The sequence below is a fragment of the Mesocricetus auratus genome, unplaced genomic scaffold, assembly GCF_017639785.1.
Source record: "Mesocricetus auratus isolate SY011 unplaced genomic scaffold, BCM_Maur_2.0 Super-Scaffold_100007, whole genome shotgun sequence".
NCBI lineage: Eukaryota > Metazoa > Chordata > Mammalia > Rodentia > Cricetidae > Mesocricetus > Mesocricetus auratus.
The window spans coordinates 10,586,581-10,604,498 of record NW_024429191.1 but is presented as its reverse complement, the minus strand read 5'-3'; the positions used below and the strand labels follow the sequence as shown (position 1 = coordinate 10,604,498).

At 53.8% G+C, this 17,918-nt stretch overlaps 2 protein-coding genes across 2 annotated transcripts; both read right to left on the bottom strand.

The window, feature by feature from the left end:
- Positions 1 to 522: 522 nt before the first annotated feature.
- On the bottom strand, positions 523 to 12,741 carry Fbxl16 (F-box and leucine rich repeat protein 16). The gene is made up of 6 exons (XM_040748360.1): positions 12,485 to 12,741; positions 4,674 to 5,320; positions 3,485 to 3,993; positions 3,073 to 3,157; positions 2,758 to 2,821; positions 523 to 2,390 (listed from the first exon to the last, which is right to left on the bottom strand). The coding sequence occupies exons 2-6, from the start codon at positions 5,304 to 5,306 to the stop codon at positions 2,242 to 2,244; spliced, it is 1,440 nt and encodes a 479-aa protein (XP_040604294.1). The 5' UTR covers positions 5,307 to 5,320; positions 12,485 to 12,741; the 3' UTR covers positions 523 to 2,241.
- LOC121141267 (tight junction protein ZO-2-like) lies at positions 12,504 to 16,507 on the bottom strand. The gene is made up of 2 exons (XM_040748361.1): positions 16,362 to 16,507; positions 12,504 to 13,260 (listed from the first exon to the last, which is right to left on the bottom strand). The coding sequence occupies exon 2, from the start codon at positions 13,125 to 13,127 to the stop codon at positions 12,504 to 12,506; it is 624 nt and encodes a 207-aa protein (XP_040604295.1). The 5' UTR covers positions 13,128 to 13,260; positions 16,362 to 16,507.
- Positions 16,508 to 17,918: the final 1,411 nt, after the last annotated feature.

Below are 17,918 nucleotides of genomic sequence, written 5' to 3'. Positions count from 1 at the left end.
TGACTGCCTCTGCCTCCCAATTACTGTCTGTGTGTGAGTTTTATGTGCACCATTGTGCATTCTGGATTCATAGGAGGCCAGAGGGCATCAGATCTCCTGGAACTAGAGTTACAGGCATCTTAAAGTCATCTTATGTGGGTGCTGGGAACTGAACCTAGGTCTTCTGCAAGAATAGTAAATGCTCTTAAACACTTCAGTGCCATTGTAACCTTTTAGAACATCACAATCCCTCATTTAGTGACCCTGTGCAATAGGCTAGTCTCATTTCTGCTCTTCTTAAAGGATGGTAGACTAGACCCTAGATCCCTTTGAGGGAATATACATATTGACATCAGCCTCATTACTCCCTGTTGTGCATTCAGGGCATGAAAAACCTTTTCTTGGTTAGTTGCTAAGCCTCTATATGTTTATGGAAGGAATGAGTAACTTTGATGAGTTGAGAGAGGCAGGAAAACCCAGAAACCTGGGTCATGGAGTCATCTAATGACCAAACACATCTAGTGACCAAAAAACAACCCAGACTTGTGTTTTTACAACTTTTTAATATATATTTTTATAAACAGGTCACGTGATAAAATAGCACAAGAAACACTTACCAAATATAAGGTTATATCTTCCGCATATACAGGAGAATGAGGTCGTTATGTACAATAAGAAAATGACTTTAGGGGTTGGTTGATTTTGTTTGTGTTCCTCTCTCCCCTTAAATTTTCCTCCTACAGTCATTGGAAATATCACAGCTTCAGTTGCATTAATACTTTGGGCAAATGGACAACTTCTCCCTCCCTGTTGGGGGACTGTGGGAAGAAGGGCTGAATCTGGCTCCTGACCACTTCAGCCTGGAGCCTCCCTGGCCAACACTTCAGGGGGCAGGGAACTCTTTGGGCTGTTGAACACTTCTTTTTTGTCAACAGCATCTCTCTCTCTCTCTCTCTCTCTCTCTCTCTCTCTCTCTCTCTCTCTCTCTCTCTCTCTCTCTCTCTCCCTCTGGCTCTCTGGGAATTAATTACTCTCTTCCAACCAGATAGGGATGTCCCAAGATTGACTGTGGGTGCTGTGTCTCCTGGGGCTCAAGGTTGGGAGGGAAGGGGTTCCCAGTTCCTTCCTCAGCATTGCCACACATATGCCAGGATCCCCGAGGACTTCCAAATGTCTTGGAACCTGACAAAACGTGGTCACAACCCATTTGGACAGGCAAATTTTTTGAAAGTTGGGAGAGGCCAAGGAGTACTAGAAAGGAGCCCTCCTTCCTTGGGGTGTGAAGGGTGTGCTGACCCCTGGAAGATCAGAATTACTGGTCGGTGCTGACCCTGACCCTTGGCCAGGCCCTCTGCAGATTCTACCTGAGGAGACCTATCCAGGGTGAAGCATAGTGCTCAGCTGGGGTAGAGGCTGGAGTGGGTGGGCTGCTCCCAAGGCCTGACAGCCTGGAGGGTGGCTCCAGATTGGGGTCTGTCAGGTGCCTATTCCACAGTTTGCACTTGGGTAGATGGGCACCAGTTAGGCTAACGTTGATTATTCCAAGGTCTGCATCCTAAAGCTGTCCCAGCCTGGCCAGGGCCCAAGGATCTGAGGGCCAGGGGGAAAGAAGGAGATGGCGGTACAGAGGACAAGAACTGACCCATATGGCAACAAGGAAGAAAGGAAGCCACTGGGTCAGGTGGGCATGGGGGAGTTGGGCTCCTCAGGGGGCCATGGCTTTGGCAGTGGCCTGTGACGCCTTATACCCCTTGGAGGGCTCCAGGCGAGGTGCAGTGGAAGATGTGGGAGGCCCTTGGGGCTCTTCCAGGCCCCTGAGTCCTAGGGGACCAATCCCTCCATCCCCTTGGGCCCTGCCCGGGATGGGGGACAGCGGGGGAGGCAGAGAGCAGAATGAAGTGGGGAAGTCAGTGAGGGCATCTGCACTCGAAAGCATCCCCAAAGGACCTAGCCCCTCCTCAGAAGGCGGGCGAGAGATGGCGGCGGCTGTGGCATGGTGGAGGGCGGGCGTGCAGTGCGGGCACGAGGGGCATGCACAAAGTCCCCGAGTGTGCGTGCGTGCGTGGGGGCTGGCCCCTCTGCCTCTTGCCCCAGGCGGGGATGGAGCGGTGGAGCAGAGGAGCAAAGGAGGCACGGGGCGGGGTTTCCCTCGGCTTGCCCCGCCTCCAGCGCAGGGCTGAAAAGTGGTAGCTCCAGCAGGGATGGAAGAGGGGCTACTGCCCAGGGCGTGGCGAGTTCCCGCGTCAGGTGGGGAAGCCTGCGCTATTCAATGACGAGGCAGCGCGGCAGGTGCTGCGAGAAGTACTTGAAGAGCTCCGGGGTGGCTCCAGGACAGTTGGTCAGCTCCAGCTCCTCCAGCTCTTGCAGCTGCACGAGGCCCGATAGCCCCGTGGTGGTCAGGAGCGGGCAGCCTGCAAGCGCGAGGCATGGGGACTGCCGCTCAGCAGCTCAGCTCTGCCCGGCAGAAGGGCTGGACTGGGCTGGGCAGGAGGGCAAGGCTGGAGAGGTCAGCAGCCTGCTGGGAGTGGGTCCTACAATAGGCTTAATGAGGCAGGTCCTGTACTGGCATGGAGGGGTGAGAATCTGACAGGATGGGCGGGACCTGCAACAGGGAGTGAACTACAGGATCGGCAGGGGCTGCCTAGAGTTCGTCCTTCCTCCCACCCGCCGCCTGGGACGTGATTTGCCAAAGTCTGAAGTGACTCTATGTGGGTAAGGGACCCCAGGGGAGTCACACTGAGTAGGCATCACTGCCCATGCGGCATGCAGGGGTCTCACCTGCTAGAGACAAGAGTCGCAAACTCCTCATGGCTAACAGGTGCTTCAACCCGAAGTCCTGCACCTGGGAAGAAATGAGAGGAAGTCGAGTTAACTATTTTCACTTGCCTGGAACCTGGAGCCACTAGAGGGGCAAAACGTGGGGGTTGAAAGCACCCAGGAGGGCCTTAGGGAATTTTGGCCTGGCAGCCAGACGAAGGGATCTGAATGGGGCCCAGTGTAGTTCAAGAATTGTTTGGACTGGTGCTACCCCACCCCACCCTCCGCGCCACCCACAGCATTCGAAATTGCAGATCCCTGAGGGCATGGCGGTACCTGGCAGCACCATCGCAGGTAGAGGCTGCGGAGGGACGACATGGTGGACAAATAGCTGAGGCCAGTGTCCGTGATGCGTACACACCTGTGGTTGCACCAGAAGGGGGACTGCCCACCTTTAAATCATTTCACCCAGTCCCCGCCTAGGTCCCTCCCTTCTTTCCAGAAGTGTTCCTACAGCAAGTCCCTACCCACCCACCCCTGGCCTACCCTGGTCTCACTACCAGACCTGCCCTCCCCGTGACTTCCCCTTTTGGAATATGCCCTTTCCTCCAGGCTATGCTGGAGTCAGGCACTCTGTTCTCTGTGGCCTTCCCCATCCCAGGAGCCCATGGAATGGCACTACCCACTCTGGGCTTCCTGGTCCTGGAGGTCCTACCAGTACCAGTCTGGAGAGTAGAGATGTGTGTACCTGTCCAGCACGAGCTCCTCCAGGCGGTGCAAGTCGCAGGCCACGTATTCTAGTGCCATGTCAGTGATCCGAGGGCACCAGGAGAGGTCAAGGCTGCGCAACTTTCTCAGGTTCTCAGCTACAAGCTCCACTCCGTCGTCTGTGACCTTAGAGCAGCCCGAGAGGCTGAGTGAGGTGAGGTTGGGCAGACTATGCACCACATTGACCACCCCATGGTTGGTTATCTCCCAGCAGGAGAGCAGGCGCAGTGTGTGGGTGCTGTGGCCCTGGCGTGCTGTGAAGTAGGCCAGTGCAGTGTCAGTCACGTGGTAGGCCTGAAGGCTTAGCTCTGCCAGGTTGGGTAGAAGTTGCGAGATGGCAGCAATGGCATCGTCCGCCACGTTGATGCAGTCACTGACACTCAGTGAGGTGATTCGTGCACTGAGGCTGGACCACAGGCCAGCCTCGGTGAAATCATTACAGCCCGACAGCTCCAGGCGCACCACTCCCTGCATCTGCTCCAACATCACCTACAGGCAGGCACAGATCAGAGGCCAGACTAAGTCAGCTCCCCCACTCACACGTGGTACCCAGCCTGCCAGTGGTAAAGAGAGTTGCCTAGGCAGAGCGGAAGAAGCTTCTGGGAATCTGGAAGCAGTGGTCTTTTACATGTGGGCTTGTGCAAGCATGCATCGAGCTAAACTCCAAGCAGTGCACTTAAACTGCCTGTTATACTTTGCCAATATTCCAAAAGAGAGGCAGGGCACAGGGGACCATGAGCCAGGGCCTGGCCAATGTGGGTGTTTGGAACAGATGATTTGAATATTAAAATTACAAGGGGAGGGGGAAACAGGGCAGAGTGCCCAGATACTCCTTCAACCGGTGCTCTTAGCAGACTCTCAGTTGTCCACTTCCTCCCCCTCCCCCTCCCTCTGACATCCCACTCACCAAGGCCAGCTTCACTAGTAATCAAGAACCCACACGTAATTGACTACTCTCTTGCCCCAACCTTGAAATTTTAATCATTTTTTTAACAAGCCCATATTTTCACTTTGCATTAGGCCCTGACAATGCTATCCCTGGTACTTTTTGTTCTGTGTACACCTGAGCATCCCCTTGGCCCTTCATCCTCCCATGTCCATAGGGTTGCTGTTGTCTGTGCCTGCCCCGCCCCACCAGCCCTGTCCACTTCTATCCAATTCAGACATACCTCTAGGCCAGCGTCAGTGATGGTGGAGCGTTTGAGGCTCATGGCCTTGACTCCCTTCTTAGAGAGCGCATAGTTGTCGATGAACTCACAGATGTCTAAATCAGAAACACCAACTAGGCAGAAGCCTTCAAAGCCTCTTGCAGCGAAGCCCTGAAGGTTCACAAACTCCTTCTCGCCTCCAGGCAGCACGTTGTACAGCTCCTTAGCATGCAGCACAGGTGTGAGGCCTGCCCAGAACTTGGGCTGGTAGAGCACACGCCGCCAAGCCTTGCATACCTGGGCTAGTATGCACTTCTCACATGCTGAGAAATACCAGAAGAGCCCGTTAAGGATCTTCTCATCTGTGGCCAGGGGTGGCCGCTCCACCGGGGGTCCAGGCACTGGGCCTGAGGCTGGTCCACTGGCTGGGGGGCATGGCCCCCCTGCCAGAGCAACCCGGGACAGTGGTGTAGCCAGGCTGGGAGGTGGAAGGGTGGGTGGGGGTGGTGGCTGGCAAGGGCGGTTCTTGGCAGCAGGTGTGCCCTTGGTGATGCTGGCTGCACCTAGGCCGTTGGGCTGGCCAGGCAGCTTCACCAGACCATTTCGAGGCAAGCATGGAGGCTTGGGGTCACCATCGATACCTGGGCTCGACATTTTCCTTGCACGTTCTGTGGGTGAGACAAGAGGAACAAATGAGTCTGCCATATCTGGAGGAGCTGGAGAGCTAGCCCTGTTCTCATCTTTGAGTGTCCTCTCCCACAGCACTTCCAGGATCACTCAACAGAAAGGATCCTAGCACAATGCCTTTTTCTCACTGCACAAGAGGCAGGTTGACCATATTCACAGCTGGCCCAAGTGGCCATGTCCTCTCTCATCATATTCTCACAGGTGCTTTCTGATGCTTTGATTCCCATTCAAGGTTAGGGAGAGATGAAGTCCTTAATTGCTCCCTCCTCCTCTGCTCTCTTGATGCCCACTATTGGGACCTACCCTGCTAAGCAGGTTCGGGAAAATTGAAGAAAAGTGCTTGAGCAGTTTCTGACTCCTCCTTCATGGAGTGCCAGCACCCCAAAGAGTCACAGATCAGCTCTCAAGAATCTGTGCACCTATAGTAAGCTCTGGCACCCAGGCATCTTCCCACAGTTGACTGTAGTACCAGTAGAACACATGCTTTTTCATATTTAAAAATTAACATTTTCAGTGTATAAGTATTTTGTTCATGTGTATGTATGTGTATATCATGGGTGCTTTGCATCTGTGGAAGTCAGAAGATGGCATCAGATCTCCTGGAATTGGAGTTACAGGCCCTCTGGTCCTCTGTAAAAGCAGCAAGTGATCTGAACAAGTGAGCCACCTCTCTAGCCCTGCGGGACACATGATATCTAACCCTATACCCAACCCAATGAGGATGGTGTTGTGATATCTGTTGTATAAACAAGGAAGTGGAGACCAAGGCCAAGTGAACTGCTTGTTTGAAGTCATGGCCAGTAGTTAAGTAATAGAGCTGAAGTTTGGACCAGAGCTGGAGGAGGAAGGGCATGGGGAAGGCCAGGGTCAACAGGTCTGGATCACTATTCATCTCAGGTCTTCAACTCCCAGTGCTGCAACTGGGTGACAGAGGTCATTGTGAACAGACACCATGGAGGGAAAGGGCATTGAGATTCTCATAATGTCATGACCATCTGCTCTGCATTCCAGATATAAATATCATGTCCACCACTGCCCAACATACAAAAAAGAGGTGGTTTTTCCATGGGTTCCACTTGCAGATCCAATTGCACTCTGGAGTCCAAATGGCCCCTACTTTGCTTTTTTCCTCTTTTTTTAATTTTTTTTCGAGACAGGGTTTCTCTGTATTGTTTTGGAGGTTGTCCTGGAACCCACAGAGATCTGCCTACTTCTGCCTCCCGAGTGCTGAGATTAAAGCACCATCATATCATCACCACCCTTTATGGTCTTGTCTAGCCACTGGTGGTTGGACATGAATCTGGGAGATAACACTACAGACTCTCTCCTTTGGGAGGGATTTATAGTGTATGGTAGAGTAAGGATTGTATGGGTTTTTTTTCTGTTTTTGTTTTAATTTTTTGGTTTTTCGAGACAGGGTTTCTCTGTGGCTTTGGAGGCTGTCCTGGAACTCACTCTGTAGACCAGGCTGGCCTCGAACTCACAGAGATCCGGCTGCCTCTGCCTCCCGAGTGCTGGGATTAAAGGCGCGCGCCACCAACGCCCAGCTGGGTTTTTTTTTTTCTGAATCCCAGAGCTAACCCAAGGGGAAGGCGTGATCTCACTGCATATATGTATAGGTGATCCCAGAACTGAACTGGATCCACATGTGAGCTAACTTCCTGCCCTACAATCTCAGGAAAGTCAGCAAAAGTTTCTCTCAGTTCCTCTGTTATACCCTCACACCTGGTCCTCTGTTATACCTCACACCTGGTCCTCTGTTATACCCTCACACCTGGTCCTCTGTTATACCTCACACCTGGTCCTCTGTTATACCCTCTCACCTGGTCCTCTGCTATACCCTCACACCTGGTCCTCTGTTATACCCTCACACCTGGTCCTCTGTTATACCCTCACACCTGGTCCTCTGTTATACCTCACACCTGGTCCTCTGTTATACCTCACACCTGGTCCTCTGCTATACCCTCACACCTGGTCCTCTGTTATACCTCACACCTGGTCCTCTGTTATACCTCACACCTGGTCCTCTGTTCTACATTCATACCTGGTTCTCCATCTTCCTAGAACAAGGTCTTCATGACCAACAACCCAGCTCTGTGTCTAAGGATGGTCATTGGCAGTTCACCCCAGGCCCTCAGTGCAATCTCCTTATCATTCCCCTCCTCAGTATGCCTCTGGGACCTGGGTGGTAGGTCAGTTTTTCCCTGAGGGGGGTTTTCAGTCTTTGGATGCTCTTTTGTGCTGAAGAACAAGCAATAACAGTCACACAAAAATAACATTCCCCAAATGCACAATGGGACGACTACATATTTCATTTTTACAGCAGACATCCTTCTGTAGGGGTAACCACTGTTGTTACACCAATATTTATACAATGAGCCTGAGGCTCTGAAGATCTACAGTTGGATGCCATGGCAAGGGAAGTCTAAAGTGAAGTTACTGAGAACAATATAAGGAAGGGAGCCTGTTGTAGGACAGCAGCATCCATGATGGGAAAGGATGAGGTTCTTCCTTGACTGCTCCAATTCTTGTCCAGCACCACCCACATTCCTGGGAACTGTGCTGAAGATGGAGAGAGAGCCCCAGACAGAATACTCGCCATATCCCCGATTCTCAGTCTGTGTAAGCCTAGATCGCCCATCTAGCCTCAGCCACTAGGCGTAGACCCAGCGCTTTCGGAGCCCCGGGAACAGTACCATGGACAGCGCCCGCGTTCCTTGGGGTCAGCTGGGCTTTCCGCACCACAGACAGAGGAGCGGAGGAGGGATGATCGGTGGCTCCGGCAAACCCGGCTCCACAGGAAGAGACAGGGGGAGAAGCCGCCCGCTTGGCTAGGATCCGGAGGAGGCTGCGGAGGCGGTGCCAGGGGAGAAATAATCCAAGAGCTGTGCCGATTTAGGCTGAAAATGCTCCCAGTCGCGGGTGTGCACGTGGAGCGCCTGAGTTGCTGGGGGCGTGTGGGGGGAGATGCACGTGGATGCCCCGGGCATCTGCAGGGCTCCTTCCTGCCCCTCGCTGCAGCTCTGGAACTCACGTTTGCAAAAGCACACGATCCCCTTCCTACCTTCCAAGTAGGTGAAACCAGGCCAGACTAAATCTCCCAACCAGGCCCCTGCCCTTTGTGGAAAGCACATCTCCACAGAGGAATTCTGCTGCTCCCCAGCTTTGTGCTGGGGGAGGGCTCTCACCGTTTCTCTCACGTGTGGCATAATTAGCTAAGCCCAAGAACCCCTGGACTGTGGTTCAAAAACGGAAACAGTTACACCTGGGCCCAAGGAAGGGCTGAGGCTTTCAGGAAAAGCTGAGCACACAGTGGAAGACTGGAACTTTCCGGCTAGGTAAGCAAGAGGTTATTGACTGGCTCCAGCAAGGATCTCTCTACCTGGCCCTGCTGTTTAGCCAGATGGTGACCTAGAGCCTGCTCCCAAGTGCTGTAGAAGCAGAATCTCATTATGTAGCTGAGATTGGCCTTGTATCTGCAGCAATCCCACCACTACCTCACCTGCTGGGGTTACAGATGTGCACTCCCATGTCCAGCTAAAGCCCCTTCTTGAGGATGCATCTCCTGTCTCCACCCAGGGCGGCTCCTGGAGCCTGTTTGGAGTTGCCTGCTAGGAGGGGGAAGGATCAGTGGCCAGGTCATTCAGGCTGCCTCTCACAGATGTGTACCTTAGGAGCTATTACTGGGGAGAGACCTTCTGAAATGATGGCTGATCTGGCACAACACTCAGGCTCAGGCTCCACATGTTTAGTGCTCAGTTTGGAGTGGAATTCTGGGTCAGCTCTAGGCTGCAGAGGAGCTTGTGGTCCCTGAGTCCATCCCACGCTAGGAGACAGTGGCGACTTTCTCATCTGCCATGCCTTCATCAGCACAAGCCTCGTCGGTGTACCCCAGGGAAGAGCTGACTGGTCTTTCCTCTCACTGGAGGACTCACTGTGGACACAGAGAGAATGGTGGGCACAACGGGGCTCCTGGGAAAGCTCCAGTACTTGGTGGTTTCCATGTTGACAGTCCACAGATCCTGGTGCCGAGCCGCAAGGACTTGTCTCTTCTGTGTATCCAGTCATTGGGCCCTGAGACCTGAGTATCTTCACAGTCTCACCTCCAGCCCCGAGTCCTTGCCCAACCAGACCTCTGTCCTTTCCTCTTCTCCTATTCCACCCCCCTCATCTGGCCAAATAATGGCCCCTGCTTGTTACATACATAGGCTTTCTCAGCTGAGGATGAGTGCTGCCTGCCTCCATAGCTAGGATCCCCAGTACTTTGCAAAAGACACCTTCAGAGTGTCACCCATCACAGGGGTTGTCATGGCTATCTGTCTTTTCCCTTGGCCTGGTAACTCCTTGAGGACAAATGGCATCATGACTGTGTGACTTCCCGGTACTTATGAAGGAATGAACAAGAACTGGTCACTCAAACTGCCAGGGGTGCAGTTTCCTGAGCCTTAGAGGCCTGGCTGGTCAGTGAGGCAGGAGCAGCTCAAGAATTCAATTCCATGTGCAACTGTGGTCAGTATTTCTAGAGAAGGAACCGGATTGGTGTTAGCACTTGACTCCCCAGTCCCAGTGAACTTGAGGTGCAGATACTGGGGGAGAAGAGCTCTCACATCTCTTTTTTGGCTAAGTCCCCTCTGGAGTTTCATGGCTAAAGAATATGGATGTCTGTTCCCTAAATATGGCCTGATCCCAAAGAAACAGAAGCCACCAAGATGATGGGAAGAAGGGCCTGTCCTCCCAGCACCCTCTACTTCATTACTGTCTGGAGCACCACTGAGGAAAACAAGGCTCAGAGAGGGGTCTTCTTGAAGCCAAATACAAGTGCAACATGTCCCAAGACTCCAGGGCTTTCTGATTCCCAAACGTCAGACCAGGAACACATCTGTTGGATTTTACTTCTCTCTCTTCTGCTTCACTGGGCCCTGTGTCTTCCTTCAATCTGGCTAGTGGCCTCTGCACACAGCTCTCATCCAACAGGGTCTCTACTGTAACCCTGGAGTCCTAAAGACTGCCAACTACTTGCCCACCAATGTCCCACTCCTCACAACTATCACTCTAGGGGCTCCCCCTGTCTCTGACATAGTCGTTTCTGTGAGCACCAGCTCAGGATGCAAGCCACCTTGGAGGCTGGTTCCTGGCCTGTATGGGACCTGATCATCTCATGCTTGGAAAAAAATAATCCAAATACTCACAATCCAAATAATCAAAGTCAGTCTGTGGTAACAGCCCCAGGGACTGGGGTGACAAGCAGGGTAGCTGGGATTGGGGGCACAGTGCAGGCAGCATGTTCTGTGACAGTGCTGTGACTCAGGCACGCTCACATCCCTGCCACATTGCACGTGTCAACAGCAGCACTCTCTCTGCTTCCACCCCCTGCTGTAGCAGCCTCTGGGGGTGTACCAGGGATTTCAGGATGGGAAGACCCTTGGCCTAGGAGGTACACACGCCTTGATGCTCCAGGAGACTGAGGCTCTGCAGCCAAGCTATGGGCAAATAGCCACCAGGCAGTGTGGAAGCCTGGCTGTAGCTTATCAGGTCTCTCCTGTTCTGGAGAATACGAGACCTCCAAGAGGTAGGCCCAAGGCTCCTTTAGATACCTGCCAAATGCAGCCTAGCTAGGTTCTCTGAGACCAGTGTGGCCACTGAACCACTAGCAGGGAAGGTTCAGGGCCACTCACCGGCCTCCCAGGGCTTGCTTAGCTGCCATCCGCACCCTTCCCTGTGGCTGCCATCCCCACCCTTCCCTGTGCCAGTGCTGGAAGGTACACCAGTGACTCCCACAGGTGAGGACAGTTGAGCCATGCCAGCCAGAAGCCTTTTCCTCTGTTTCTAGAGTCTACTTGCCTCAATCTCTCAGGACTTCCTGGATCCCTTATACCCAGAAGCACTTGCTTTAACCTCAACAGTGGGAGAGAGGACCCATTTGGGTGTCAGAAAGTGAGTGTTTGGGAAAAGGGGTGGGTGCATATGTGTCCAGGACTCAGGGGCAGGGGTGGCTGGGGAGTCAAGTAGTGAGGGTTGCAGGAAATGGGGCAACTGGATCCTAGGGTATTTCAGTACCACCCATGTTTCCAGCCTTGAATCACCCAGCCCAGCCCTCAGACCACTTCTAGACAGGACCACTAGGCTCCGGCAGGCTTCTGGCCTCGTCTAGACGGCCCCCAATCATTCCAGGCGCTTTTCTCAACCCCCACCTTCTGCTCCAAGGCTGCTGTCCAGCATCACATCAAAGTGACAGGCTGGAAGGAGAGGGTCCTGTGCCCAAAGGGGCACCAGGGAGGCCCGAACAGACCCTGGTCAGTGGGCCATGGTACAAGGTGGCAGTGGGAGTCATCCCTCAAGGAGGGAGCAGGTGAAGTGGCATCTGCCATCTGCTCCTGGGAGGTCAGCTGCTGGCTCAGGCTGGGAGGGGCTAGCAGGAGGGCTGCTAGGCCAGATCCAGGCCTCAACAGTGCAGCCTTCTCTCCTGGGATGAAGGGTGGGGAGGATCCCCCACTGACCTAACATCCCAGAAGGACACAGAAGCCCTGTTCAGCAATCTCGGGGTGCCCATTCCCCATATTGAAGCCTTCCAACCTTGGCCAAGGCCCATTCCCTTCTCTAGAACCAAAGACGTGCCAGCCCACTCCCTCTGCCTCCTTGTGGGCGGCAGTTCTACACCAGCTCATGTCCAGAAGGTGTCCAAGGCCCCTAGGCCACATATTCACATGGCTCCCCCCATTTAATTGTATGAACACCTGTCACGTCCTCCAGTCCGAGGCTCATAGAACTGGAGTGGGGAGAGCCTAGAGCCAAGCCAGAAGGCGTGGGGGCTGACCGCCTGCAATTTCGCGTCCTCGCAGCCACCGTGCTGCCTCTCAAGCGGTTGCATGGTTCCGACCCACAGCCGGACCGCTTTGCCGATGGCGAGCGTGGTGCGATGAGGCCGGCTGTTGGACTAGGGACTGTGGAGCGATCCGCTGGCCCAGCGGCCGGATGGTGAGGTGGGGAAGGGGCTGCGATTACGTAAGCCCTGCTCAGGCGGCGGCGGCCGCGGCGCAGTCCCTAGTCCCCACCCCGCCCCCTCCTCATTGTAGCCTCCGCGGAGGCAGTGGCTCGACCTGGACCCTCCCCTCCCTGCAGCCCGGCCGCGCGCGCACACACCTTACCTCGGCCAGGGCTTCTGGCTCATGCCACGCTGTCCGCCGGGCGACCTCGCGTCATGGGGAGCCCAGCACCAGAGCCGCCAAACGCGGAGGCGGACGAGGTGCTGGACTGGATAGCAGGGCCCGACTGCGCCCGGTGCCCGGCGCTCCGCGCCAGGGCCCTCTCGGCAGAGCCCAGAGCGGAGCTCCCCGGTGGGAGAGGATCTACCGCCCTGAGCCTCCCACCGGGGAGGCTGAGGCTGTGCCCAGATAAATAAGGCCGCTTTGCAGGGAGCCCGGCGGGCGCCTCCTCCCTCCCCTTGCCCTCCTCCCTGCGCTCCTCCTCCGCGCTCCTCCCCGCGCTCCTCCGCGGCCGCCGCCGGCGCCGCGCGTGCCCCCCGCCCGGCCCTAAGAGCCGCGCCCTCGCGCGCTCTCGGCGTCCGGACCAATCCCGGCTCTCGGGCCAGGCTGAGGTGTCGAGAATCCCGAGCCCCGCCCCACTCCGCGCAGCGCGCTCCCGGTGCGGTACCGACGGGCACGCGCCAAGCACCAGCACCCGTTCAGCGGCCGGTGCTCGCACAATAACAAACCCCGCAGGCCGCGCGTCCGGGAGGACATTCGAGGGGAAAGCAGGGCGCGCGGCAGAAAAGCAACTTCGAGTGCCCATCTGCACGAAGCGGTGGCAACCCAGAATCCTCCTGCTGAAGAGAGCTGGCGTCCTTGGCGTGAGCGCTTGACAGTAGAGTTCTGAATTCTACGCAGATGCAGCCGGCCCTATGTGCTCTTGCTTGGATTGCCACCTGCGAGGGCGAGGAAAGGGAGACATCAGCACGATCGCACCTTCACACACACCCCTTCCGCATGGCAGAGGGCAAGCCTCTGGGATCTCATATCCCTTCCGTTCCTGCTGCTGAAGAATGCTCCTTCCTGGTGACATAGTCACGCACCTGCAGAAGCCTGCAAGCAAATGACTAAAGCGAATGTCAATGAAAACATAAGACAGTGTAGTCATATTGGGAAGGGGTTACTTCTGAGAATGTCACAAATGATTTGAGACAACCCACTTCCCCGGGGGATGAGAGACAGGGGACAGGAATGGTTCAAGAAGGGCTGTGCAAAGATCCTAAGGCCTTAAGGAGTTCCACAGGTTCCCTCTGGAATGAAGTGAAGGTCAGGTGGTAGCAGCCCATATGGCCCAGGACAGGCGGTTTGTATGGAGGACCCTGCAAGCACTGCTGGATAGCCGGGCCTTCCAGCAGGCTAATGGAGCCCCAATCTGGGGGTCTCTTGGGAGCAGGGATGACAGATGTGGAGACAGCAGAGCAGCGTCCCGGAAAGGAGGAGATGCAGGGTGAAGCGTTCTTAAATGAGACCAACTGGCATTGGGAAACATGGCCTTGTGGGACTGTGAGAAGGAGAAGTAACCTAGAGCCTGGCTGGTGTGTGTGTGTGTGTGTGTGTGTGTGTGTGTGTGTGTGTGTGTGTGTGTGTGTGTGTGTGCATGGAGGTGAGAAGTTAATATTACAATCCTCCTTTACCATTCTTTTAACTTTTGTTGTTGTTGTTTTGAGACAGGGTTTCTCTGTGTAGCTCTGGCTGTCCTGGAACTTACTCTGTAGACCAGGCTGACTTGGAATTCACAGAGACCCACCTGCCTCTGCCTCCTGAGTGCTGGGATTAAAGATGTACACCACCACTGCCCAGCTTTTACCCTGTTTTTTGGAAACAGAATCTCACTGAACTTGGGGCTCACCATTTATGTTAGCCTGGCTGACCTGTCAGTCCTCAGGATCCTCCTGTCTGTCCTTCAATGCTGGGGTTGAAGCAGGCACTTCACCCACAGAGCTTTTCCCTAGCCCATCACACCTCCCCCCCTTCTCTCTCTTTCTGTTTTTTTTTTCTTGGGGTGTGTATGAAAGTGCAGGTAGGTTCTCTTCCTGGCTTGGAACTAACTGACCAAATAAGCTAGGCTGGCTGGTCACTGAGCCCCAAGGATACGCCTATGTTGCCTTTCCAGCACTAAAGTTACTTATAGCCACATGTCACAAAATTCAACTTTTAATTTTTTTAAACCTGGTACTTGCAAGATACTTTTCCAACTGATTTCTTTCTTTTCTTTTTTTCTTTTTGTTTATTTTTTGAGACAGAGTTTCTCTGTGTAGCTTTAGAGCTTGTCCTGGAACTCACTTTGTAGACCAGGCTGGCCTCAAACTCACAGATATCTGTCTTCTTGCCTCTGCCTCCTGAGTTCTGAAATTAAAAGTGTGCAACACCATTGCCCAGCTTACAGATGATTTCTTTCCAAGGCTTTTTTTAAAAAACATGATGAAGCACTGGGGTCATTGGGTCCAGCTTGCCATAGCCAGGATCATGGCGAGCATCTGTGTGGCTGGGACTGGAGTGTCACTATCTTGCCTGGATATGGATCAGACAAGGTGGATTGGCATGGGACAGAGACTAGTGTAGATATTGAACCACCAGAGGGTGTCCTTCCCACTTGTCTAGTTATTGTCCTTGGACAGGTAGCCAGCCAATGGGTGATAGGAGGGGCCCTTGTGCAGAGGGTACTGTTCTGGAATATGTGTGCCTTGGCCTGGCCTTATGATGAACATACCAAGTGTGAAGAGCATGAGAGAGGCCTAGGCACACAATGGCCTTGGAACGGGTCCCAGAAAGTGAAAGTGGTCCTGTTTTTGAGAAAACAGCATTGAGGACACTTAGAACATATTGAGCACTAATCTGGAGGGGGGTGGCCTCTCCTGCCTCCTCACATCAAGGGACCCACCAACTTCCCTCTACCTCTGCCATACTTCCCAGATTAGGCACCCGTTTTCTCCTTCATGACATCAATAGCTTCCTCCTCACTGGTCTCTCCCCCTCCTCCTGCCCCTATTTTCCCCAGGGTTCCCAGGGGTCAGTTGGTATGCAGTAATGGTCCATCTGTCCTAGCCTGCTATCTTCTCTACTGTGGTCTGTAAGACCCTGGTTCCTTGGGCTCTGTACGAGCCAGGAGTGGACCACATCCCTTATCCGCAGAACCTCTCTCACCTGGCCCCTCACCTGGAGCAGCCTCTTGGCACCTGCCCTGAATGAATCTATTTAGCTCTTGGATTTGGCTGTCCTTCCTAGAAACTTTCACTTCCATGTCTGCCCACAACACTGAAAGCCTCCTCTTCTGAGCCTGGGCCTGCTGGCTTTCTGATGGAACAGAAAGTTACAGCGGGCTGTTAGCTGACAGAACCCAGAACCCCTAGAGGGCCAAGGTGGGGTTCCCTGGGCACCCAGCAGAGCAGAGGGAGGTGCACACACACATGTTGTCCCAGGGACAGGGAAACTGGCTTTTGAAGACCCTTCCACCAAGGATTCCTGATTGCTTTTGGAGAACAGTTTACATCCTGAGAGAAGTATGCCAGATAAGGTCCAACTGGCTGTACAGGTGACTTTTCGTCTCTTTGCAGAATAGGAGATAGCATATAGGACCAGTTCAACCAGAATGCTCTTTTCCTGGGTTAGTCTCAAGGGACTGATATGGGAGCATCTATGAACTTGGTTCCTAAGATTACATGTCTCTTAGTGGAGCACCCCCTCAAGTGAAGCACCCTCACCTGGAGGACTCCTCACTTGAAGCACTCTCAGTTGGATCATCTTTTAATTGAAATACAGTTAACTGGAGCAACCCTCATGTGGAGCATGCTCAAGTGAAGCATCCTCACCTGGAGGACCCCTTGTTTGGAACACCCTCAACTGGAGTCCCTTTGAACTAAAACACACTTTACTGGAGAACCTTTCGCTGGGAGCACTCTCAGTGGGAGCACTCATTTCCTGGAACACTTCTCACTTGGAGAACCCCTCTCTGGAGACATCCCTCATTTAAAACTACTCCCACCATCATCACCCTTACCTTGATGTCAGAGCACAGAGGACTGTCTCCTGTCCAGGCTTCTGGTGTCCAACTCTACAGTGATGGGTACTCTGCAGACCTGGGGCTGCGGGCACATTTGGCTTAGAGGGCTGAGGGAGCATCAGGGGTCCACTCCCTGGGTCTAGAATGATGACTGCACATGTTCCCTAAATCTTATCACAGAAGATCCCCAGGCATGTCCTTATGAAGCCCTAGTGTGGAGAGGGAGACACATGGCTGGGTCTAATCCTTCCCTGAACCCTTTCTGGGAAATGTGACTGGGCTCTAAGGAAGGATGCCCTGAATACTTTAGCACATTATTTGTGTCGAGTAACCCCCTCAAGGACAAAATGAGTCATCTAGGGACTAGATAGGTTCTCTGTGGCCCTGAGCCTCTCTTCCTACCTCTCCCTCCTTTACCTACTCTGTGCTCCTTCCCATTCTTCTTCCTCTCACCACCTATACCCCTGGGCCCTCCTGCTCCTCCACCCTGTGCCCACCCAGAGTCAGAGGCTCAAGAACACCGGAGAGAAGCAGTGGGACAGCTGTCATCTAACTGTTCAGATGACAGGGTGAGGGCACCAAGGTTTTCTGGTGGCCTCTGCTCTGGCCTGGCCCGCCCCCTGTCAAGGCTGAGGATGACTCAGGGCCCAGCTGTCACCTCAGCAGCACACGTTGTCGCCTAGTGATGGCGGTTTCCCAGCAACGGTCGTCTCCTAGCAATGGGATATTTTCCCCTGGCCCTGGCTGGAGCCAGTGGCTATTTTTAGCTCAGCTTCAAATCAATCAGCAACTGCATTTGGACTCCTTGGGAGATGCAAGGTGTTACGGAGTGGGTTTCTCAGCAAAAATTGAAAACAATTAAAAAAAACAGATAGAAACCTTAATGCCCAACCCCTTGAAGTGCTTGGCTGAAGGTGGGTGCAGCCAGCTCCCCTGCGCAGTCTTGGGAGCTGGCAGCTATGATTATGTCCTGGATGAGGTCTCTGTGTTCAAGGGGCTGATGGCTGGATCACCCTAAAGCTGCTAATGTCCAGCTGGGTACAGTAACCAGAGGCAGTGCTCACACTAGGTGCCACTGGTGCACTCCACAGGGTCCCCCAATATCCCCTGCCCATCAGTCGTAGGAACTATCTCTCTTGTTTACACCACCCAGTAGCCCCACCCATGCTCAGTCCTGGCTGTAGGGTCCTGGTGTCACAGGTCTAGCTAGAGACAAAGAAGGGTCTCTGGTCAGCTACATCTAGTGCCCATCTGGCTTCAAATGAAATTTGAGACCTGTGAAGAGGGGAGTCTTGGGCAGTGGGAAGACTTGCTATCCTTTTTAGGTTTTCTCACAAGATCAGGGAGGAACCTAAATTCACCCACTGCCAGTAGGTGTAGAGAGCTGACACTATCATCTTTCCCATTTATAGTCTGTGGTTGTTTGCTCAAAGCTCTATGGTCCTGGGGCCATCGTGTTCCCAACCCCTGTCAACTCTCCTACTTGTATCTCTTCCCCGAATCGCCTTGTTAGATGGCCTGCTCATTGTGAGTCAGCTGCATATCTGCCATCAA